A 24008-nucleotide genomic window follows, 5' to 3' on the forward strand; every position below is an offset into this window, starting at 1 on the left:
CAATGCCAATGGTGTTCAAATGGTGCTCCATTTGTTTTGGGATTGCACCCAAGGAGCCTATTACTATTGGTACTACCCTTGCTTGCTTTTGCCACAGTCTTTCTATTTCTATTTGTAGGTCTTTGTATTTTGTTATCTTCTCCAGTTCTTTCTCGTCTATTCTGCTGTCTCCAGGCACTGCCACGTCCACTATCCAGACTTTTTTGTCTTTCTTATCGACAATTGTTAAGTCTGGGGTGTTATGTTGCAGGTGCTTGTCTGTTTGAATTCTGAAGTCCCAGAGCAGTTTAATTTTATCATTTTCTATGACTTTCTCTATTTTATGATCCCACCAGTTTTTGCTTACAGGCAAATGATATTTTTTGCAGATCTTCCAATGCACCATTGTTGCTACTTTGTCATGCCGCTGCTTGTAGTCAGTCTGTGCAATCTTCTTCTTCTTCTTATTATTATTATTATTAATTATTATTATTAATATCATATCATAAACCCCAAGGCTGATGCTAGGCTTACAAGACAGAGAAGGCTGGTCATGTAGGCATTTGATGCGACTGAGTCTTGATCATTTTTATGCCTTGAAAATCAGAGAAGGACAAGAACGGATGCTACTCTGACTTTATTGTCATTGAAAGCTCCCCAAACCCAGCAGACAGAAAATAAACAGTCACTACACCCACCACCACCCCTATTTTTTGATGCATTTCACCAGGTGAGTTCTTGCTTCTAATTTGGAGGAGAGGAGGACTTTGTCTAGCAGCTCGGTCTTCCTTCCCACACTGGCAACACCTGGAAGAGCAGAAGGATCAGATGACTGAGGGCACAGCCAATAAAAGGGGGCAAATTTAGTCCAGGCCTGGCTCAGGATTCCAAAAGAGCTGAAGGCCCTTTTTCATGAGCCCACAATTCCTCAGCTAGTTTACTTATTTTCTAAAGATTCTGTTTGCAGTTTGAAACATTTTAGTGCCACGAAAGCATGGGGCAAGCTCAGCGCACAAGTGGCCCCTGACTCTATTTCTGGGAAACCCCCAAATATCCACCTCAGACATCAAAGGAATTCGGTGGCTGGGCTCGCTATAGAAATGTTCTTCTCCATTCATAAAGTTTTGGTGCTATATGAGTGTCAAGGTTCAGTGGGACTTTGGCAGGAGGGAACAATGGAGAGGGGTGGATTGTAAGAAGGGTCAGATGAAAGAATATACGTGCAGATGAGGCCCAGAAGATGGGCCATATGTGGCGATAGGATTCCGGTGTGGGTGTGATGAATATGTCAGCGAGAAAGATGAATTCTGAGAGAAATATTTACTCTTAAACTGTGCTTTTTTTGTAAAAAAAAAAAAAAAAGGTGCTGAAACTCACACATGTCATAGAACCCGCCTTGCCTACTCTACAAGGTTCCATCCAAAAAAGGTGGCTGAAACTTCATTCTGGGCATTCTATGACAAAAAAAGCCCTGCTCTTAAACAACTTTTTCTTTAACAACTTTTTTCTTCTGCTCACTAAGAGATTTGCAGCGCAAGCTTGCTACTTGATAACATTGCAAGGGGGGCTGCGGGTGTGTGTGTGTGGGTGGGGGGGAGGCTGCAGGGACAATGAAGCAAGAAACTTCCTGACAGTTAGAACAATTAATCAGTGGAGCAACCTGCCTCCAGAAGTTGTGAATGCTCCAACACTGGAAGTTTTAAAGAAGAGACTGGAAAGCCATTTGTCTGAATTGGTATAGGGTTTTCTCCCTGAGCAGGGGTTTGGACTAGATGACTTCCAAGGTCCCTTCCAACTGTATTATTATTACTTATTACTAAGAGAGATTCAACCACTTAGCCAGGATGTTGGGTCCATGAATAGCTAGCTCACTTGCAAGAAAACCCAAAACCACATAGCTGGCACAGGAAACTAGAAGCTTTGCAAGATACCTGTGACCTGAGGTGGGCAATAGGTGGTGTGACATTTAGCTATTTGGCATAGCAAGCGAGAAAGCTTGAGGGGGCTGAAATCCAGGTAACCAATCAATATTATATGTTATGCATGTATTATTAGGGGAGGGCACAGGGGTGTATGTGAATGACTTTTGATTATAAAAACTGCTGTTAAACTGTAATCAGGGCCTTGGTAGCTTTCAAAGCCAAGGCTACTTTCATCTTGGTACCAAAATAAAAGTCTTTTTCCATATCTTGGGTTTGGTGATCAATTGGCTTCGATACGAGGCTAAGACCCAGTTTTGGGACAACAGAGGTTTCTTCATATTTCTACCTAATTTTTGCCTAGTTTTGAGGGAATGTGGTATGCCGGTGATTAGCCTTGAAAATGGTTGGTATTTTGGAGTCATCCCAACTAAATGGGGAGAAAAGGGAAAAAATTATGCCCAAAGCTTTGTGGAAATAGAAGCTTATAAAAAGCAAAGCCACCAGGAAAAATCAATAACATCATTAATCTGTTAACATCATTAACAGAAACTTGGTAAATTATTCCTTTAAACCAGATGCCAACATTCATAGGCATCTGGTAGAAGAAACAACGATATCAGAATGATATCTTTTGTGTGGATTTTATGTTTTTTATTTGTAAATTGCTCAGAGTCACTTAAATATAGGTAATCCTCAACTTGCAACCACAACCACAATTTTATTTGCTAAGGGAGATATTTGCTAAGTTAGTTTTGCCTCATTTTAAGACCTTTCTGCCCACAGTTGTTAAGTGAATCCCTTTCCCATTGTCTTTGCTTGTCGGAAGGTCACAAAAGGGGATCACATGACCCCAGGACACTGTAACCATTATAAATATGAAATAGTTGCCAAGCATCTGAATTTTGATCGCATGAGCATAAGGATGCTGCAATAGTCGTAAGTGTGAAAAACGGTCATAAGTCACTTTTTTGCAGTGCCATTTGAACGGCCACTAGCAAACTGTGGTAAGTCGAGGACTGCCTGCAGTAAGATGGCTGGTGTATAAATTTGATAAACAAAGATGATCAGGGGACTGGAGGCTAAAACATATAAGGAACAGTTGCTGGAATTGGATATATCTAGTTTAAGGAAGAGAAGGACGAGGGGGGACATGATAGCAGCCTTCCAATATCTCAGGGGCTGCCCCAAAGAAGCGGGAGTCAAGCTATTTTCCAAGGCGCCTGAAGGCAGGACAAGAAGCAATGGATGGAAACTAATCAAGGAGAGAAGCAACCTAGAACTAAGGAGAAACTTCCTGATAGTTAGAACAATTAACCAGTGGAACAACCTGCCTCCAGAAGTGGTGAATGCTCCATCACTGGAGATTTTGAAGGAGAGATTGAACAGCCATTTGTCTGAAATGGTATAGGGTTTCCTGCCTGAGCAGGGGGTTGGACTAGAAGACCTCCAAGGTCCCTTCCAACTTTATTATTATTATTATTATTATTATTATTATTATTATTATTATTGTTGTTGTTGTTGTTGTTGTTGTTGTTGTTGTTGTTATAAATAAATAATAATAAAAAAGAATTCTTGTGTGTCACAATTTCATCGCTTATGCAATTCATATTATTTGGATGAAGACAATGTTATTATACATGGGACGTAATTTACCCAGCACCCCCCATGGTGTGACAGGTCTGCAAATCAACATCCTGGAAATTGGGGACTGGAATTCAGACTTGACCTTCAGTGAGAAAACCAGATGTTGCTTGCACATGAATGTTTGGAAACAGATATTGCATTAGAAAACTTACCCGAAGCGCTTACTCTTGGGAATCAGGCTGTTGCATTTCTTGACCCTAGAAAAATACAGGCATTAGTCCATCCTGAGACTTGCCTATGATCAGACAAACCTGGCTTTCCCTAACTATGTAATAGCAGTTCAGTCATGCCTGCTAGACAAGCTTAGAATTACAATGCCCGCAAAGAAGCATAATGTCAAACAGGGGGAGGGGAATGCAATAAACTGTACCAGCAGCTTGCTGTCCAACTGGGTTTGCTCAACATATTTAACCTGGTCAGTTAGTGGCTGCATTTAAAGCATAGGCTACATTTGGGAGTTTGTTTTAAACATTGGTTCTGGGTTTTTGTGGCACAGCAGAGGATCAAAGGTAGAAGATACCGGAATGATAGATAAATGGATAATTTTTGGACTTAATCCCTTTTCTTACCTGAGCGTCATTTCCTTTCCCTTTTTTTCCTTTCCCTCTCCCCTTTCCTTTTCCTCTTCCTTTCCCCTTTCCTCTTCCTTTCCCCTTTCCTTTTCCTCTTCCTGCTTCCTGCTCGTTTTGTCCTTGTCCCATTTCCTCGTCCTAAAAAACAAACAGGGAAGAGTATTCATTTGCAATGAGATTTGCACTTGTTTGAAATAAAAAGGCAATCTTTTTTCCTCGGGGGAAAAAGCCACATTTGGCCTTGCACGCATGCACCAAGGAATACATTTGAAAGAGAAACGGGTAGTTGGACCAAGGCAACAAAGCAGAACTGTTGTGTCCTGAACCTGCTGAAGCATTCAGCAGGCTCAGAAATGTTGCAAATGGTCCCGGGCAGACCAAAAGCTGCCTGGGACCAGACTGGCTGTCTCCAGCCTTGCCCACATGCGCAGGGCGCAAAAACAGCCGGATTTTTATTGGCTGATACTGTCCGGGTCTAGGACACTATAAAAGGCCTGCGTGCCATTTTGCTGCTGCTGGTTGTAAGAAGAGAACAATAAAAGAAGCTTGTTTGTTACACCATGCATTGCCTCTTAGTGTCTCTAACCTGCAAACACAACAAGAACCATTTTATTTACATGTATACCGTAGGTGATTAAAAATAAATAGAATCAATGTCATTGCTCTCTAATCAGGGGGTTTGATCACTTCCTCCTCTATAGTAAAAATTACCAAATAAAGCAAGTAATTCTGGAGAGCTCTGGGATCACCAAGAATCTTAGGGGGTAGGATTGGGATCTAATTAAGCACTTCTGTTTTAGAGTCATGTGAACCTTTTTCAACTTAATATCTGTGGATATTCTCAATCCTCAAGGTCACGGTGGTTCCAAAAGTGTTATTTTTCAAAAGGCAAATGGACTTTCTTAGTTTTTTTTTTCCTCCTCGAAAACATTTTGCCTTTTATCTAAGAACTGAAGAGCCAGGAAAGTCCAGTTTTCTTTTGAAAAAGCACTTCTGGGACTTCTCCAACTTACCATTTTTCAGTTGTGGTAAACTACATCACTTGGTTCACTCCACAGTGAACTCAGCATACTGGTAGATAAGCAGACTGGGAATGGCTGGTTTTCACTATCTAATGACTCTAAATAAGCCACGACAGATGGAATTTTGGAGACTTGTATTCCCAGTCTGGTTGGAAAGCATCAAGTAGGAGAAGGATGGCTTAATGGGGGAGAACATCAGAATTGTGCCATCTTTCTCCTTCTCCTGGCTGAGACGATTGACGCATTTTACCTAATGACAGGGGTAAACATGTTTATCATTTGCCAATGTAACATTTTCCAGCATACTTACAGCAGCTCTTTTCACCATATGTTTCTGAATAAAAAAAATAATAAAAGAACAGTTAATACATTCTGGTTTTCCTTACTAATCCTGGAAACAGAAGAGTTTTGTTGCTGGTTGCTGGGAGTTCATCAGTTTTTTTAAAGGCCTTGCAGGAAAATTGTCCTTCTTTTCCACTAGTGTTTTGGTACAAAGGAAGTTTGTTTCTTTTTCCAAGTTCTTTCAAAGGAAAAGAGATTTCTGGAGAAATTGTCATGAATTGAGTGAGGTCTTGAATTTCCTGTAGATCAAGACTCTCCAAACTTGGCAACTTTAAGATTTGTGGACAGCCATGCTGAGGAATTGTGGGAGTTGAAGTCCACAAGTCCTACAGTTGTCAAGTTCGGAGACCCCTGCTTTAGATGAAAGGTGATGAAATGGTGGTTGTTAACTTTCTGCCTCTTATTATACAATCATCCTTGTGGGGGCCTCCCTGACTTCTCATTATAGTCCAGACTTCCTAGGAAGGAAGGAGGAGCAGGAAGGCATTGATAAAGTGTTGCAGAAGTCAATAAATACTTTGATCAGTCATCCTGAGATTCCCACCATGCTTTGCAGCATGTTACATCCTAGGCATTGAGGGAAGTGGGTGGGTTGCCTTGCAGAACAGATCAAAAGATAAATACGAGTCCTGTTAGCATCTCTCTGGAAGTGGTGGTCCCAAAAGCTACCTCAGAGTAATACTCCTTGGTTTATACTCAATTATAGAACTTAAAGAGATATGAGTATATATTTTTTGACACTCACCAGACGATTATTTAATGCTAGAAGATGCGGGCTAGCAACCTCTTGGAGTTCCTGTAGAAAGGGGGAGGGGGAATCAACTACAAGTGATAAACTACAAGTCCCATCTGCCTCTACAACAGTGGTTCTCAACCTTTTTAATGCCGCAACCACCCAACCGGTTATAAGTCGAGGACTACTTAACTGGTGCAGCACCGTTTGCAGAATGGGACTTTTGGCGGGCTCAGCAGGGCAGAGACAGCCTGGACAATTCCTATTGGCTTTTGAAAGCCAATAGAATTAGACTCTATTCAAGAGAGTCTATTCTATTGGCTTTCAAAAGCCAATAGAATAAAAGGGAGTAGCACAGCTAAGGAAAGGGGGAAAAAATGGCGGACTGCGTTGTTTGGCGACCCCCGTGAAATGGTCGTTTGACCCCAAATGGGGTCCCAACCCACAGGTTGAGAACCACTGCTCTACAATGAACTTAGCCCATCCAACACATTCGGAGGTTAAGCAGATTGGGAATAGCTGATCACTATCTAATGACTTCAAATAAGCCATGCCAGGTTGAATTTTGGAGACTTGCATTCCCAGCAGAGCATCAAGTAGGAAAAGGATGGCTTACTGGATAAGAAGCTTAAAAACCTGCCATCATTCTCCCTCCTGTCTCCCTTTATCTAATGATAGAGCTATCCTTCTATGTCATTTGCCAATGTAGCATCCTTCCAACATACTCACAGCTCCTTTTTTCTCCACAAGTTCATGTTTTTCCTGAAGAAAGAATAATAAAAAGAAGAGTTAAAACATTCTGCTTTCCCCTACTAATCATGGAAACACGGAAAAGTTTTGCTGTTAGTTGCCGAGAGTTAAATAGTTTTTGTAAATGCCTTGCAGGAAGTTTGCTCTAGTTTTCCCTCTATCAGTTTGGTTGAAAGCAAGATTGTTTCTTTTTCCAAATTCTTTCAAAGGGAGAAGGATTCCAGGAGAAATTCTCACGAGCTGAGTGAGTGTCAATTGTCCAGTTGGGGAATCCAGAAAAAGGAACTCCTGGGACATTATTCTACCAAGAATCATGAATAAAGTACTTTGGCACAGAAGAAGCAAAACCAGCTCTGAGTTTCCCTTGCAAAAGCAAGCGTAGGTAATTTCCCCTTTTCCCTGTGGGCCACCCACAGTCCAAAACGTCCACCAATCTCTTCTGTTCATTTTGTTATGGGAAACAGCCAGCCACACCGGGACATCTGCAATGTGTGTCCTTGGGATGACAGCAATGCCTCACAGAAGCCAACGGATGCTTGAATACCATTTTCCCACCCCTGCATTTCATCCACCCCACTCCCTGTTATTGCCAAGTTGTATGTGAAAGTGCGAGTCATTCTTAGCAGTGAGGTCTTGAATTTACTTTAGATAAAAGGTAGATGGAAGGTGCTTGTTAAATTTCTGTCTTTCATTATAGAACCACCTTTGGGGGGGGGTGTGGTGGCACAGTGGTTAGAAAGCAGTACTGCAGGCTATTTCTGCTGCCAGCAGTTCTGCAGTTTGATTCTCACTGGCTCAAGGTTGACTCAGCCTTCCATCCTTCTGAGGTAGGTAAAATGAGGATCCAGATTGTTGGGGGCAATGTGCTGACTCTGTATATCACTTAGAGGGGCCTGCAAAGCACTGGGAAGCATTATATATGTCTAAGTGCTATTGCTATTGCAGGCTGACTCTGCCCACTGGCTGGAGTTCGATCCTGACCAGCTCAAGATTGACTAAGCCTTCCATCCTTCCGAGGTTGGTAGAATGAGGACCCAGATTGTTGGGGGCCATAGGCTGACTCTGTAAACTTCTTAGAGAGGGCTGTAGAGTACTGTGAAGCGGCATATAAGTCTAAGGGCTAGTGCTAGTGCTTTCCTGACTTCTCATTATACTCTAAACTTTTTCAGTTGGTTCTGATAGACTAAAAAAGAAGCAGGAGGTGTTGATAAGGTGTTCCATAGGACAATAAAACATTTTGATCAACCCTCTTGAGATTCCCACCAAGCTACGCAGCAAGTTATATCTCAGGAATTGTGGGAAGTGGACAGGTTGCCCTGCAGAGCAGGCCAAAGGGTAAATATCAGCCTTCTAGTGTGTGTCTGGCCCCAGAAGCTGTCTGAAAAAAATAGTCCTCAGTGTGTGTCCAATTATAGGACTTCCATTAAGGCAGTGGTTCTCAACCTTTTTAATGTGGCAACCCCCAACCGGTCATAAGTCGAGGACTACTCAACCAGTCATAAGTCGAGGACTACTCAACCGGTCATAAGTTGAGGACTACTCAACTGGTGCAGCACCGTTTGCAGAATGGGACTTTTGGCAGGCTCAGCAGGGCAGAGACAGCCTGGACAATTCCTGTTGCTTTTGAAAGCCAATAGAATTAGACTCTATTCAAGAGAGTCTATTCTATTGGCTTTCAAAAGCCAATAGAATAAAAGGGAGTAGCACAGCTAAGGAAAAGGGGGAAAAAATGGCGGACTGCGTTGTTTGGCGACCCCCGTGAAATGGTCGTTCGACCCCAAATGGGGTCCCGACCCACAGGTTGAGAACCACTGCATTAAGGGAAGTTAGTATAATATTGTACTAAAATATTAGTATAATATTTTCTGACACTCACCTTAAGGTCCTTTTTTGCTGAATCTAGCAAGTCAGAAACCTCCTCAACAGCAGCCTGGGGAAGAATGCAAAACCGAAAATGTGATATGAAGTAAAGAGCAATATTTGGCAATCTATCCCATTTGGCCAAAGATTAAGCACAGAATGGAGGGAAGGAGGGAAATGGAGGGAAGGAGGGATATGGGCAAGAGACAACCCTTTCTAACATTCAGCAAGTTCCTAAGAGAAATAGCAATTATGATGATGATGATGGTATCTAAATTAAAGAAAATAAAATTAACGAAACATTATTGTTTTAAGTTCCACCTCATGGCCTGGATTTTCCTGTGTGTCCTGTGTGCAAAAAGCATGGATTTCTCTGGGTGAGTCTTTTTGGAACATTCAGATACTGCAATATTGGACCATATCCGGAGGATTTGGAGGATAATTAAAATTCGCTTTTCGAGAATAAAAGCAAAACATTGATGATTTGCAAAAGGCACCTCAGAATCAGGGCAGAATGTTCCTTGATTCTGAGGTGTAACAAGTATTGAGAGCTTTATTTGTTTTATCACATTTCTGCACTAACCATCTCACTTCTGGGTGGTTTACAATAAAAATACAATAGACTTAGAAATGGTGCCCATGTTTGCCATTTCTCAGTGAAAGGGACTGACTGAGAACTGGACATCACAAGTGACATAATAAACTTCTTGGGGGGAAAAGTTGCTAAAAGGGCCAAATTCTGGACTAAAAAAAATCAGCTAAAGAAATTGCAGATCTTTTCTCTCTGGTAAAGAGATACACTGTGCATGAACACCTAGGCTAATTTCTTTCTCCTGGACATGAATTGGAACACAAGAAGTATCTTTGCCATGGTGCCTATATATAGAAATATAGGAAGGAAGGAAGGAAGGAAGGAAGGAAGGAAGGAAGGAAGGAAGGAAGCAAGGAAGGAAGGAAGGAAGGAAGGAAGGAAGGAAGGACAGATTAGATAGAAGGAGAGGGACAGAGAGCGGGAGAGAGCGAGAGAGAGAGATGAGAGAGATGAGAGAGGAAGGAAGGAAGGAAAGAAGGAAAGAAGGAAGGAAACATATCTAACCATGATTTGTGGTCCTTATAAATATGTTTTATTTTATTATCTTGGTATTAATGTACCATCAGTCATATTGGTAACTGCTGCTTCTGGTTATTTTTTTAAATATTAGATTAGAATTGAGAACTTGGTTCTGCCATTATATGGATAGATAACCATCATCATTATGTTTCAAACCTTGTTGTAATTAATTTAAAAAGGGACACTAGCAAAACCATGGTTCCGCAAAGAGATATCAGTCTTATGGATGCCAGATATGGCATGCAAATGTTGGAAACATGGAGTGCTTATCTTCAACTTGGCCTGGACCTCCCGAAAGAAAAACGTTATCATGATAATTAGCAAAATAGCAAACAGGAGAAAGACAAATAGAATGGGAAGGAGAAATGTAAAAAAAAAAAAAAAGGCTATGGTACTCATTTTCATGTTTAGGCATACCCATTTATTTTCAGTGCTGAAAACAGATCTAAACCAATTAATTGTTAATTCATTAAATAAAAATTCAAAAATGATTGTAACAAAAACAGAAAAAGTGTATCTTGAACAACTGGGAGTGGGTGTTTTCGCATTTAAAAGGTGAGCCCTTTTTTATTCTAAGAGATGCCCAAACGAAGACACTAGCAATTTATATTTCCCTGGTATCTATAATGTAACTTTACACTTCTCTTGGAAAGACTGACCTGGTGTGTCTGGACATCAAGCTGACATTTCTCCACCCCTACTTCTCCCACTCTTGCAGATAATTGCAGATAGGAGCAATGTGCAAATATAGTGGGAAAACATGGCAGTTACATTGGTACTGAAATGATGACAGTATCTCATCCAAAGAATGAAAGAAGGAAAGCTGGGCGAGAAAATAAGGAGAGATGATTTCAAGGTTGTTTATGTAAGTCATTAAGCCCAACACTCTAAACTGATCCCCTCTTACCAGAAATTGTCCGAATGCCACCACAAAAAAACAAGCAACCAATGGATGGAACATCTTGCCTCTCTTCTACTCTTTGCTCTTCCAAGTAATGAAGTTGTCCTGATGACACTGGCTTTTAAGTCATTTATACTTCACCTGGTATGCTTCAGTGAGTCCAAACCAATGGCCCTACTGTCAAAGGAGGAAGTGGTTGAATAAAAGACTTTTTGATAAGTAAAGGTCATCAGATATGGTCACCCTCACCATCAGGCCAGTCCAGGTCACCACTAGATAAGGGAGACTTTGAACAATCAAGAAAATTTCTAGACCTCCAGAATTTACACATTGTTCTTAACCTAATTTACATTGCAGTATGCAATCTGCAGGCTGAGAGAGCTGCTGATAATAATGACGTGGATGCTTTGGGTCTTGATGGGTTTTGATTTGCTAGTGTCAGAAAGAGATAACAAAGCAGGTTGAGTACCAAAATTACATCTTGTCAGTTCCAAGTAATAAATTTTAAAGAGGTGCCCCAAGACCTGAAATCTTTCTTTTCCTTTCACTTATCCAGGTTTTTTGGCCACATTTATGTGCAATTTTTGTTATTATTATTATTTATTTTTGCCGATTCTGGTTTAGTGCCATTCTGGGAACTGTATGTGCGGTATTGGCAAAGATTATATCAGCTATAAACAGTTCATGGGACTCGCAGGGTTATCTTGATGATGTTGTCAGTACTAGATATAATCTTTTATGTCGCCTCCTTAGATTTTATCAAGCCAATCAATTAAGGCCACCACACTGATTTCCACGAAAAGGTCATTTGGTACTCTTGGAAGTGTTTCAATAGGGATTATCTTCTTGTTTGCAAAAGTGACCTAACCTCTGACAAAGAATTATAAAAAAGCTTATGATGGAAAGAACAACATCTTACATAACACTATTTGGAAAAGATTGATGAATCAAACAATCAGGGTTTTGACATACTATAAGGACAAATAAAGAGCTGTAAAATTCCTCTCCTTTTGGAAGAAATATCCTTCCAGGGGAACCTAGATTAGATTAGATCTTGTCCATATAGGGAACAGAATGAAACAGAATTAGGGAAATAAGGATGTGATAATACAGGCACCTGTCGATATTACAAATTAACATTTTGATAATTAATATTCTCTTTCATGTTTTAACTATTTCCTACCTTCTAGCAAAAAGAAAAAGTGTACACAAAACTTTCTGGCAAATTTGACTTTGCTGATGATAGCAAATACATGAAGCTCAGGGTGCAGGTTCCATTAGTAGAGTCCTCCTAGCTTGGTTTTGGGGTTGCAGAGATTTCATTATCATACTAGGTAACAAAAATTCCAAGATTTGGGGGTCAGTAGCTGAACAGTTAGCACAGGCTGTTTGTCCTTCTGTCTTGCCCATTTTGTTCATTCTGAGACTTTTCTTCACACCTTCTCTGGTTTATATCAGCTTCTCTGAGAAAGCCTCTCCATTTTATTGTTAATAAATATGACCACAATTTTTCTTATAATAAGTGACATATTTGAGGAAAAATCTTCAGGTGGCAAGGAAACAATTGAGCACTAGCATCCAAAATTTTTTGCGTGTCAATTTTCTATGTAAGGACATAAATGACAACTTTCTTTCATGCTGCTTTATATTTCCAAGGCAGGAACAAGCTGCTGTTTTCTAAGGTGCAGAGCAGAACTGTGAGGTCCCGTTCAACAACTGAACGGGATAGGTAGTGGTTTAAATTGCTGGGTGCTGTCATATGATAAAATAGCATTTGAAAATCCCAGAAAATACTTAAAATGAACCAAGATGAAGCAGAATGAGTAAGATTACTTCCTGTAATAAAGTCTGTACTAGTCATAAACACAGTGGATATACTTATTAATAATTCCTTAGTGGCCTAGTGGTTAAGATGCTGGGTTTGTCAACAAACAGTTTCAGACCCAAGTACCTTGTTCTTCCCACAGCTCCTTCCAACCTAGCAGTCTGAAAGCATGCAAATGTAAGTTAATACACACTGGTAGGTACCTATTTGGAGGGAAGACAGCAGCACATTCTGTGCATCTTTGCCTATAGTCATGCTGGCCACATTACCATGGAAATGTCTTAAGACAACACTGTCTCTCTCAGCTAGGAAACAGAGATGAAGCATTCAGCAGGCTCAGAAATGTTGCAAAGGGTCCCGGGCAGACCAAAAGCTGCCCGGGACCAGACTGGCTGTCTCCAGCCTTGCACGCATGTGCAATGCGGGAAACAGCCTCTGCAATCATTGGTTGAACAGTATAAAAGGCCTGCACGGTGTTTTGGTTGTTGTTGGTTGTGGAAGGGAACAATAAAGAAGGCTTGTTGTTACACCATGAATCTCCTCTTAATGCCTCCAACCTGCGAACTTAACAGTGTCGACGAAGGTGGGATCGCTGTAAGCCACAATTAACAACGAAGAAAAGAGGACTTGCCAAGAAGTCCTGGGAAGTTTGGCGCCCAGCACAGCGACTCTGCCTGCCAGTACAGCATCACTGAAGGTGACCTCGGCTAAGGGACCCCTTCCCCAGATAACAGGTTTGCAGCGAAGAGGTTAACGATGGTTACAGAAGATGTCTATGATTGGCCGCTTGTCAGAGTTTAAGATTGCCCACCCGGAGCACTGGAATTTGTATGTGGCATGGGTGGAAAACTATTTCAGGGTCAATCAGATAAGAGAAGACGGCCTTAAAGCGGCTACCCTGCTATGTGTCTGTGGGCAGGAAACATTTGACATAGCAGAGAATCTGGTGGCCCCGGCACTTTTGAAGTCAGTGTCTTATGCAGACTTGAAGAAGATGCTGAAAGAACATTTCCACCCTAAAATTTCTGTAATTGCTTGGCAATGTGCTGTGGACTTTATTGCTGCTTTAAGGCAAGCAGTGAGGCCTTGTGAATTCAAGGACCTGGAAGAGAGGCTGTGGGATCATTTCGTTTGCGGCCTAAGGAGTCGTGAGCTGCAGCAGAAGATCTTCGCCAAGGAAGATGTTTTGTTCCAAGATGTCTTGAGAGAGGTTGCAGCTGAAGAAGCAGTGGGCGGCATTGTGAAGGCTTTGCAGCTCACCAGAACTCCTCCAGCCACCGTGACCATCCATCAAGAGGTCGCTCAAGAAGATCCAGAACAGGATCCTGAAGTGGAGGTGGACAGGCTGCACCAGCCAGCAGAGAGAAGGCCGAAGGAGCATCCAGACATCTCCTCAGTGTTTTGGGTCTGGAGGACGTCACAAGCGAGCTGACTGCAGATTCCTCTCTGCCATTTGCCGGTCATGTGGCAGGCAAGGCCACATTGCCTCCATCTGTTTGGGTCACCAGAAGTTTCAACCTCGGGAAGAATTGCTTCAGAAAGGTACCAGGGTCCCCAGCCAACACAGGGTGGGTTTCTACATGTCGTGCAGAAGCATTTTGAGAACAGGGAAACACAAGCCCTTTAAGAAAAAGCTTTGCATTGACGTGAAGCTGCAAGGGGTTCCCTTGTCAATGGAGTTGGACATAGGGTCTGCTCTATCGATCATTTCACATGACACCTTCAAAAGGATTTGCAGCAGTAGTGGCCTTCAAGTCAAACTCAGGCCATCAATCTTAATTCTCACTGACTTCCAGAATTCCAGAATCAGTGTGAAGGGGGAGGCTATGCTCAAGGTGTAGCGTAATGCTTTTGAAGGCCTACTAGATGTGGTGGTAGTTGGGGGTGATTGCACGGGTCTCATTGGACTCGATTGGTTTGAGGCCTTTGGGATCCAAGTGACTGGGCTTCACAGCCTGCAAACATTAGGCCTTGCAGAAGTCTGCAAGGAGTTTGCTATATGTTTATCAAAGGGGCCTCCCATTGCCCTACGCTTAGACCCAGCTATCACACCTATTAGGATTAAGCCTAGAAGGGTGCCTTTTGCTCTCAAAAGCAAAACTGATACAGGGTGGACAAGCTGCTCCAGCAGGGCATCTTAGAACCTGTGGACTCTAGTCTATGGGAAACCCCCATTGTAATGTCTCTAAAGGCTAATGGAGGTCCGAATTTGCATGGACTATAAATGTACACTGAACAAAGCACTGCAGCAGCATGCATATCCAGTGCCTGTGGTGAGCCATATTCTGGCCTCCCTCAAGGGGGGTGGGCGAATTTTTGCAAAGCTTGATTTGGCACAAGCCTACCAACAGTTCCCTGTTGATGAGGCAACAGCTGAGGCTCAAACAATCGTAACTCACAGGGGAGCCTTTAAGGTCAAAAGACTGCAGCTTGGGGTTAATGTAGCCCCTTGCATCTTCCAAAGTGTAATGGAGTGCACGCTCTGTGGTATTACTGGGTCTGGCTTCACAGGTCTCACAGTCGCAGGCACCTAAGAGACTACAGGTGGGCAATCCGGTCTGGGCAAGGAACTATGGTCCTGGACATCTCTGGGTCACAGCAGTAGTATGCAAGGTCTTTGGGCCGCTGTCATACAAAGTGGCCTTGGACGATGGGCATGTCATCCGACGGCACATAGACCAACTGCGCTGGAGGCTACCCAGCAATGTTTCCGCTCCTGGCTCTGCTCTCAGGGGGGGGGAGGACCATAATCTTTATTCTGGACCACAGTCTTCCAGCTCCAACAGGTTTTCACATGCTGCAGCACAGAACAGGAGCATTCACAGGATTCAGTGGGTTTTCACACGCATGGCAGAACAGGAGCATTCACAAGATTCAGCTATTGCTCCAGAATGGGGGTCATCCCAGGCTTCAGCAAGTGCTCCAATGAGGGAGTCTCCAGAAAGGGGGTTTGCCATGGAGGTGGCTCCTGACTCTGGCCCCTCCGGCATGCATACGGGGTCAATGGGGTACTGGGGCACATCAGTCACTCAGGCCACTCCAGCTGCTGGTCTTGGGCTCGAGGGATAGTGCTCCCAAGAGGAGTCCATTGTAGATTTGGGGAATTTCACCCCATCACTGGACTTGGGGAATTCCACCCCCCAAGGAAACCTGGCTTGGATTCAGAGGATCCAGCCAGTCAGCAGCTGGGTGGGGCACCATAGTCTTTGGGACATCAAAATCCTGGTCTGCCTAGCCTGGCAGAAGATCTGGAAGGCCAAGCACATTCACCGGCCATCAGAAAGTCACAGCGGGCCAAGGGCCCACCCAAACATCTTGGGGATTATGTGAGGTTTCTGTGAAGTCAAGGGAACCTTACTAGTCCTTAAACAAATGCAGAATAAACACTCAGTAAAGGGATATTTTCCCAGCATATTATTTTGTTGTGTTTTTTTTCTTTGATAATTATAAAAGTAGAGTGCCCTGCCTGTGTGCAGGCATATTGTGCTTCACAATAACATCCAATCCATTGAATGCATGTACCTGTGCTGCTACATAGTAAGATATTATTGTTTCATCCAGGGGGGAGGGGTGTTATGTCCTGAGCCTGCTGAAGCATTCAGCAGGCTCAGAAATGTTGCAAAGGGTCCTGGGCAGACCAAAAGCTGCCTGGGACCAGACTGGCTGTCTCAAGCCTTGTGCACATGCGTAAGGTGGGAAACAGCCCCTGCAATCATTGGTTGACGTTGTCCGGGTCTTGGACACTATAAAAGGCCTGCATGTCGTTTTGGTTGTTCTTGGTTGTGGAAGGGAACAATAAAGAAGGCTTGTTGTTACACCATGCATCTCCTTTTAATGCCTCCAACCTGCGAACTTTTAAAATACCATCTCCTAGAGTGGACAGGGGAAGTCTTTATCTTTTACCTTTTGTTTGGTATTTGCTGCATTTAAACAAAAAATACAAATGTCTTTCTTCCAAAAATATCTTTTGCATCCACCTTCTTTCTTGCTTCCCAATTTTAAAAAAGGATAATTCATTTTATGTTAATGGTATGAGGGAAAGACCTTGGGAGAGCTGCAGATTGGAAACTGGCATTAAAAGATGTCTCAGCCCACAGTAGAAAGAAAGTTACTGGAAGCACTTGAGAAGGCACCCTCCCTAGTTTCCCCAAGAGTAAAAGGAAAGGGAAAAAAAAAAGGGGGGGGGGTAATCTCAGTTTTGCCAGATTCTGTTAATGTAACTTGACAATAAGATGGAATTAGTACTCCTGGTTGTGTAATTTGTCTGGATTACCTTGCAGGTCAAACAATAATATTTGCGCACATTTTGGAAAAAGGCAATGACAAGCCACTTCAATATCCTTGCTGAGAAAACGGTATGCTTGGCTCTGGGTGAACTATCCTGGTAATGCAACATTTTCAAGAAGAAAAGCAGACTCAGAGAAGCTCAAGGACCTACTAGTAACAATCAACTGTGAGCTATAAATTTGCTCTCCGCTATGCAAAATGCTAAGTCCCGGAAGGCATCAGGAGTTTAACTGAAGTAGTGGAAACCCTTCTTATTCTTTATCAGCATTGTATACACAGTCCATCTTCCCTTGAACTCTAAGAGCAGAAAAACACAAAAATTGCATTAAGCCATGCTCCCTATGTATGTGTTTTATATGACTTCCATCCTGACTCTTAGAGGGAGAAGGATTTCTCTGTTTCTTTATTTTTAGACATTGCATATCCTGTTTTTGTTACCTTAACTACTAGGAGGACTGACTATGCGATTGGCTTCATCCTATTTTGGACTTTTCAGATATAGGAGCCAGATGATATTCAAAAAGGTTGATGGGTTGAAGAGCGCTGGCTCCTGGGTGAGGCAATCTGCACTGTGATTGGTTGCTGTGGGTGTGGAGGAGGAGTTTCCCTTTTTTCCCGCCTTTTCCTTCTATAGGCCCTGTGTGCTCTTTAATTTACCTCATGATGTTCCTGTTTGCCTGACTATCCTGTTTTATGTATATAGAGATATAAAATATAACAACAACAACAACAATAATAATAACAATAATAATAATACAGTTGGAAGGGACCTTGGAGGTTATCTAGTCCAACCCCCTGCTCAGGCAGGAAACCCTATACCATTTCAGACAAATGGCTGTCCAGTCTCTTCTTAAAAACTTCCAGTGATGGAGCATTCACAGCTTCTGGAGGCAGGTTGCTCCACTGGTTAATTGTTCTAACTGTCAGGAAGTTTTCCATAGTTCTAGGTTGCTTCTCTCCTTGATTACTTTCCATCCATTGCTTCCTGTCCTGCCTTCAGGCACTTTGGAGAATAGCTGAACTCCCTCTTCTTTGGGGCAGCTCCTGAGTATATTGGAACACTGCTATCATGTCCCCCCTCGTCCTTCTCTTTGTTAAACTAGAAACTATTATTATTATTATTAAACTATTATTTTTTTCTCATAGAACACCCAGAACAGAGTTCCGGCACCTTTTTTGGATGGAACCATGTAGGATAAGCAAGGCAGGTTGTATGATATGTGTGAGTTCCGGTACTTTTTTTTTTTTTTTAGAAAAAAAGCACTAGTTTTAGCCTCCAGTTTCCTAATCATCTTTGTTGCTCTTCTCTGTACTCTTTCTAGAGTCTCAACATCTTTTTTACATCGTGGTGACCAAAACTGGATGCAGTATTCCAAGTGTGGCCTTACCAAGGCCTTGTAAAGTGGTATTAATGTATGGTATATAGTGGTCTAAAATGCAGTTGTGCATGGGATCAATTCCTAATTCAGGTTTCAACCCCATGAAATAATATCTGGCTACCATATGTGTGAAGAATCAAAAATAGGATGAATCTGGTCATGATGTGCCTGCTGGTGATCAATGTAACTATTCTTATTCTTATCATTTTCTGTAGATAATTCTGAGGGAACATTTTCTTCTGATTCCTAGCCAGAAGATACAGATAGAAAGATTAGATATGCCTGGCATATTTTTCTTTCTTTTTTTGTACTGAATTTACCGCTTGAAGAAGCTGATTCTCCTCCAATGCTTTCTAAGCATAGAGTCATCTCAGTGGGGCAAAACATTTAATTAAAATGATCAACCACAATTCCATGCTGGTTAATTATTTCTATCTCATTCTCCTCAGAACCAGTACTACACTCAAGATCCAATAAAAACAATCTTATAAAAATAATAGGGCGAGATGTTAAATGTTGGACTAGGGTCAGACAGCTATAGGTTATGGGGCACTTTTAACCATGTAGTTTCCATCAGTGGCTTTGGCTCAATCGCTCAGCAGAATTTTGTATGGAAAAATAATAGGATCTGTTAGATACCTTGGACCTAAATCTGACAGGTAAAATAATTAAGAAATGAAACAATCAACAAGTAAATTACCAATCTAAACAAACCAACAAATAATATCAGTGCAAAAATGAAGAGGAAGGGTTTTTTTTAAAAAAAAGAAGTCTGAAAAGCGAGCAGCTGCTGGAGAAGATTTTACCCTGCAAATGGACAATGAAAGAGGCATGTTTTCAGGCGTCAATTAAAGGAAGAGAGAGGACTCTCTGTTTATGTTGCCAGCAGCAAGAATGCCTACTCTAAAATACAGAATACTTAAAGATCTAATTTAAAGATTGGACGCTCTCTGGAGCAATTCCAATTCTGAAATGGCACAGGGGCTCCTGCCTGAGCAGGGCGTTGGACTACAAGACCTCCAAGGTCCCTTTCAACTCATGTTATTCTCTTGTTAATTCTGTGCTGCCATTAAAGTGGTCATCTGGATGTATGAAAGCTCAGCTCTGGTAGACCTTAGAGAAAGAGGCCCATTTGCGTAGTTCTTCTACGATGTTAGACCTTTACACAACCTCTGCCCTTTAGCTTCAGTTTGATCATGGATGATGGAATAATTGTGCATGATGCAATGGAAGCCTAACATTTCCTTGTAAATCAAGAAACAATAGAGGAATTGGGTTTGGGCAACAAAGCCTGCAGATTGAGGTATTAAAATGTGGCAGTGGAGCTGAGTAAAGTCACTTAGCAGAAAACCAAGGACCAGAAGAGCTGAAGAGCTGCAAGAAGATGCTTCTCCTTTTAATCTTTGCGTTGACTTTTACACTTTCTGCCCAGCAGGTAAGGCTACATTTTGTGGGTTGCAAGAGCCTTTCAGTTGGGTGCCTGCAGATGAAATAAGGAAGCATTTTGTTGAGCTCGTCCTCGTTCTTTAATTAATGCATTTCTTCATGAAGGGATTCCAAAATCAGACAGAGGGCTTTGAGTACTTAATTATTTAATCATTGGGAATTCAACTGTATCAGTGGTTCTGAGTTCAGGTTGGCACCCTGTTCTCTGCCTTGGCTTTCTCAGCATTCCCTTTAGCACTAGAGTCAGAAATAACCTCTTGCTGGACCTACTGAGTTGGTCCAATAAAGAAGGCTAAATGTTTTTTTTTTGGGGGGGGGGTGTTAAAAATATTAGTAAGTATGAAAAGTGTGAGAAGAGTTTGAGGGGAATAAAACTAATGGTTAGAGGAAAATTCACAGGTTCACTGGCACCTAAGATGCATGATATATATGCTTTTATGACATGTAAACATCTGAGGAAGCTTAATATTTGATATTTAATTCACCTATTGTATGAAGACTTATTGGAATCACCCAAAACTTTATATATTTACCTGGTTACTTCAACAAAAACTTTGAGGCAATGCTTAGAAGAAGGGCTGAAGTATTGGAGGAGGCTAGATACCTTCTTGTGGTTTTTATTCTGCAGTGGACTAATTGGTACAGGTGGAGTTAGGAGTAGCATGTGGCAAATTCTCAATAGCTACCAGATTCATTTTCCCCAGTGCTTCATATCCAAAATTAATTGGTTTGGCCCATTTTTTTTTAAAAAAAGAAAGAAGCTGAAGGAGACTTGGGGGAAAGAAGGAGTTATCTTAGTTTTCATTGATACCTGGCCAATAATAGGCTGATCATTTCACTTGCACAGAAAAGAGAAATCTCAAGTTGTTAGAGGAGAGAGATATTCTATCCATCTATACCTTGACATCTGTTTGACACATTTATGACCATTTGTTTAATGATAGTTTGAAGCTACAACAGTGCTGAAAAAGTGACCTATGACCTATCCTCAAAGTTATGAACATTGCACTGTTGTTGTGAAAATATGGAACAACATTGAAAAGGGAGAGAAAAGAAAATCTCAAAACATTTAATATATTTGCATCTCTTTGGTCCCTATTACTGCATGTTGTGTGAAAGAACACATTCTATATCCGGACAATGAAGGAATTCATATATGTTACACTAAAGATGGTAGTGATGGTGTGGTTAGAAAAGACATGAATTTTACAACAATAGTTATATTTTGTTTCCCTTTTAGGATGATGAAGGTGGACTGGTAAGTAGCCTTTTTGAAATTTTGTGCTATTCTGAGTGCTCTTCCATTTGAACAAGCTCCCCTTTTATCTTTTGGTGTATATCTTTAGATATACACCAAAAGTATATCTAAAGTACCCAGAGCATGCTTCTACTTGAGGGGCAAAGTTGCTAGTATACGTTCCCAGTTGGAAACCCAAGCATGGTGCAGGTCCGTGTGAGATGCCCGGGGGAAGATCTTGCCCAGTTATTTGGGAACAGTCCTGTTGGACCCAATGAAGTGGACAGGATCTTTAATGCTATTAGTGCATCCACCTGTCAATTATATCATTGACCTGCCTGGTTGTGAACATTGCACTGTTATGAACAGGATGATTGAAGCAGAGATAAATTCTTCACTGAAGGAGGGGACATTTCTGGGGCCTTTTAAGGAGGCCCTGGTTTGCTCCCTTCTTAGAAAAACATCATTTGATCCCACCTGCCTGGATAATTTCCATCCAGTTTCCGATCTTCCCTTTCTAAGGAAAATGGTAAAAAAGATGATTGATTGGCATCTCCAGAGGATCTTGGAGAATATCTAGATCCCTTCCAGTCAAGATTCAGGCTCAGGAAAAGAAAAAGCAGATCTATGGTGAGAGCAGGATTGGGATAGGGCAACCATCCTTGTTCTCCTTAACCTCTCGTCAGCCTTTAATAACATTAACCTTGGTATCCTTTTGGGCCAGCCTCAGGGTTTGGGACTGGGCAGCACAGTATTGCACTGGCTTGGTTCCTTTCTCCAAGGCTGATCCAAATCAGTGCTGATAGGGAGTGAGAGGTCCAGCACACAACTGTTCTTTTGTGGCATGCCACATAGCTCAGTACTCTCTCCACTCCTTTTTAACATCTACATAAAACTGCTGAGGGAGGTCATTTCCCACCATGGGTTGAGTGTTGATGGGTCATCAGTACGCTGATTATATTCAACTTTATATCTCTACTTTTGGTGATCCAAGTGATGCTTCCGCTGCCCTCTCACTGTGCCTGGAGGCTGTGGGGTCCTGGATGGGGGGAACAACTGGATTTGGCTGAACCTTGGCATAACCAAATGGCTTTGGGTGCATGGAGCTTCAATATCTGGGACTTCACTGGCTGCTGGTTTGCTTCCTGTTGCAATGCAAGGAGTTGGTTATTACCTTTAAAACCCTGCATGGCATGGGTCCAGGTTAGGACAATGCTGAATAACGTGACCTATGACCTATCCTCAAATTTATGATAGTTGGACTGTTACTGGGATTTAGGTGCTTGGCAACTGACTCCCATTTATCACGGCTGCAGTGTCCCGTGGTCATGTGATCCTGACTTGCAATGTGCCAGCCAGCATACAACAAGCAAAGTCAATGGGGGAAGCTTTGCTTAAAGATTGCGATAAAAAAGTGAGTCACGAAACATATTGTGGTTGTGAGAATATGGAACAACATTGAAAAGGGAAAGAAAAAAAATCTCTCAAAAGATTTAATATGTATGCATCTTTTTGGTGCCTATTACTGCATGTTGTATGAAAGAACACATTCTATATCTGGATAATGAAGGAATTCATACATGTTACACTAAATATGGTAGTGCGGGTGTGGTTGGAGAAGTCATGAATTTTACAAAAATAGTTACCTTTTGTTTCCCTTTTAGGGTGGTGGAGGTGGAGATGGACTGGTAAGTAGCGTTTTTTAAATTTTGTGCTATTCTGAATGCTCTTCCATCTGAACAAGCACCCCTTTTATCTTTTTCCACCTACACCAGAAGTATATCTAAAGTCCCCAGAGTATACTCCTAGCTGATGGACAAGGTTGCTAGTATTTGTTCCCAGTTGGAAACCCAAGCATGGTGCAGGTCCGTGTGAGATGCCCGGGGGAATATCTTGCCCAGTTATCTGGGAACAGTTTGATCCTGTTGGACCCAATGAAGTAGATAGAGTCTTTAATGCTATTAGTGCATCCACCTGTCAAATAGATCATTGACCCGGTTGGTTGGAGAAAGCCCTCAGGATGATGAATGCCAGCTGGATTCAAGCAGAGATAAATTCTTCACTGCAAGAGGGGTCATTTCTGGACCCTTTCGGGTGCAATTGGAGGAGTTGGTTATTACCTTTAAAAACCTGTATGGCATGGGTCCAGGTTAATTAATGAACCCTCTCAGTCCACTGGGATTGGCCTGCCCCATCCATGCCGGCACAGCAGGCATGCTGCAGAACCCATCAGTCAAGGAATCTCAGTTGGCTGGACCCATGAAAATGAATTTTTCTGCTGTGGCTTCTGCCCCCTTGAAGATCTTATGCCCAAAGATGAGATTGGCTTCCGCTCTTCTAACCTTCCATAAGGGCCTGAAGACCACAGATCCTCCCAATGACAGAGCATCACCTGGAGGTGGTTGATGAATTAAAAGAATAATCCCTTCTTCCCCTCACACATCCTGCTTCTTCCCCATCTTTTAATTGTAACTTTACTTTTGATTGTAATTCTATTTTTATTGTTTTTATAAATATTTAGCCTTTATTATTTAATTGCTTTTTTGATATTGTCAGCTGCCCAGACTTGCCTTGAAGCAAGATGGGCAGCTAACATATGTAATAAACAAACAAATAAACAAACCCCTTAGAAATAGATTTAGCGCCACATTGGGTTGAAAATTCCTCCTGGGAACTGAGCAGCAAAAGATGGAATTCAGATATTGACCATGGATGTGCACGTGGGGAATGTGACAGATGACATGAGAAAGGATGATATTTCTTTGTGCTGGTGAATTGTGTCAGTAAGGAAGCAATTTCACAATTTAGGTGATTATACGATAGTATGGGCAACATTGTTTTGCACCTTCAGGAGGTGTTGATGCCCCTTATCCCACCGAAGTGCAGGGTTGAACCTCATTTCCATACATCATACCCAGGGGTGTCAAACTCAATTTTATTGAGGGCTGCATCAGCATTGTGGTTGCCACTGGGGGGCCGGGTGGGTGTGTCTGGCATG

The 24008-nt window shown here is 42.0% G+C and overlaps 2 protein-coding genes across 42 annotated transcripts in view; one reads left to right on the top strand and one right to left on the bottom strand.

Moving 5' to 3' along the window:
• Positions 1 to 600: 600 nt before the first annotated feature.
• Positions 601 to 10949, bottom strand: LOC120315632 (sperm protamine P1-like). Of its 2 annotated transcripts, XM_039360325.1 has the most exons (8): positions 10843 to 10949; positions 8841 to 8894; positions 6944 to 6976; positions 6227 to 6277; positions 5450 to 5473; positions 4115 to 4255; positions 3698 to 3742; positions 601 to 786 (listed from the first exon to the last, which is right to left on the bottom strand). In XM_039360325.1, exons 1-7 carry the CDS (start codon positions 10894 to 10896, stop codon positions 3707 to 3709), a joined length of 393 nt encoding a protein of 130 aa, XP_039216259.1. In that variant the 5' UTR covers positions 10897 to 10949; the 3' UTR covers positions 601 to 786; positions 3698 to 3706. The 2 variants fall into 2 exon arrangements, with proteins under 2 accessions (XP_039216259.1, XP_039216267.1); XM_039360333.1 differs by lacking the exon at positions 6227 to 6277.
• Positions 10950 to 19592: 8643 nt separating this feature from the next.
• LOC120315382 (putative glycine-rich cell wall structural protein 1) overlaps positions 19593 to 24008 on the top strand; it is a 52326-nt gene continuing 47910 nt past the window's right edge. For 7 of the 40 annotated variants that reach the window (XM_039359685.1, XM_039359718.1, XM_039359797.1 and 4 more), the window contains exons 1-3: positions 19607 to 19762; positions 21014 to 21031; positions 22675 to 22698. In XM_039359685.1, the coding sequence (XP_039215619.1) occupies positions 19712 to 19762; positions 21014 to 21031; positions 22675 to 22698 (93 nt within the window). In that variant the 5' untranslated portion in view covers positions 19607 to 19711. Of the gene's footprint in view, positions 19763 to 21013; positions 21032 to 22674; positions 22699 to 24008 lie in introns of all 40 variants that reach the window. The other 33 variants (XM_039359751.1, XM_039359785.1, XM_039359857.1 and 30 more) reach the window with 17 other exon arrangements.

Source organism: Crotalus tigris, unplaced genomic scaffold, assembly GCF_016545835.1.
Source record: "Crotalus tigris isolate CLP2741 ecotype Arizona unplaced genomic scaffold, ASM1654583v1 scf7180000017576.4783729, whole genome shotgun sequence".
NCBI lineage: Eukaryota > Metazoa > Chordata > Lepidosauria > Squamata > Viperidae > Crotalus > Crotalus tigris.

Bases quoted from the DNA above. Each gene is read 5' to 3' on its own strand.
- LOC120315632 (XM_039360325.1), bottom strand. From the start codon at position 10,896: ATGTTCCATCCATTGGTTGCTTGTTTTTTTGTGGTGGCATTCGGACAA. The intron at 6,278-6,943 runs GTGAGTATGTTG...CCCTTTCTACAG, and splicing joins TTGTGGAGAAAAAAGGAGCT to GAACTCCAAGAGGTTGCTAG. The intron at 4,256-5,449 runs GTAAGTATGCTG...TTTGTTTTTTAG, and splicing joins ATATGGTGAAAAGAGCTGCT to GACGAGGAAATGGGACAAGG.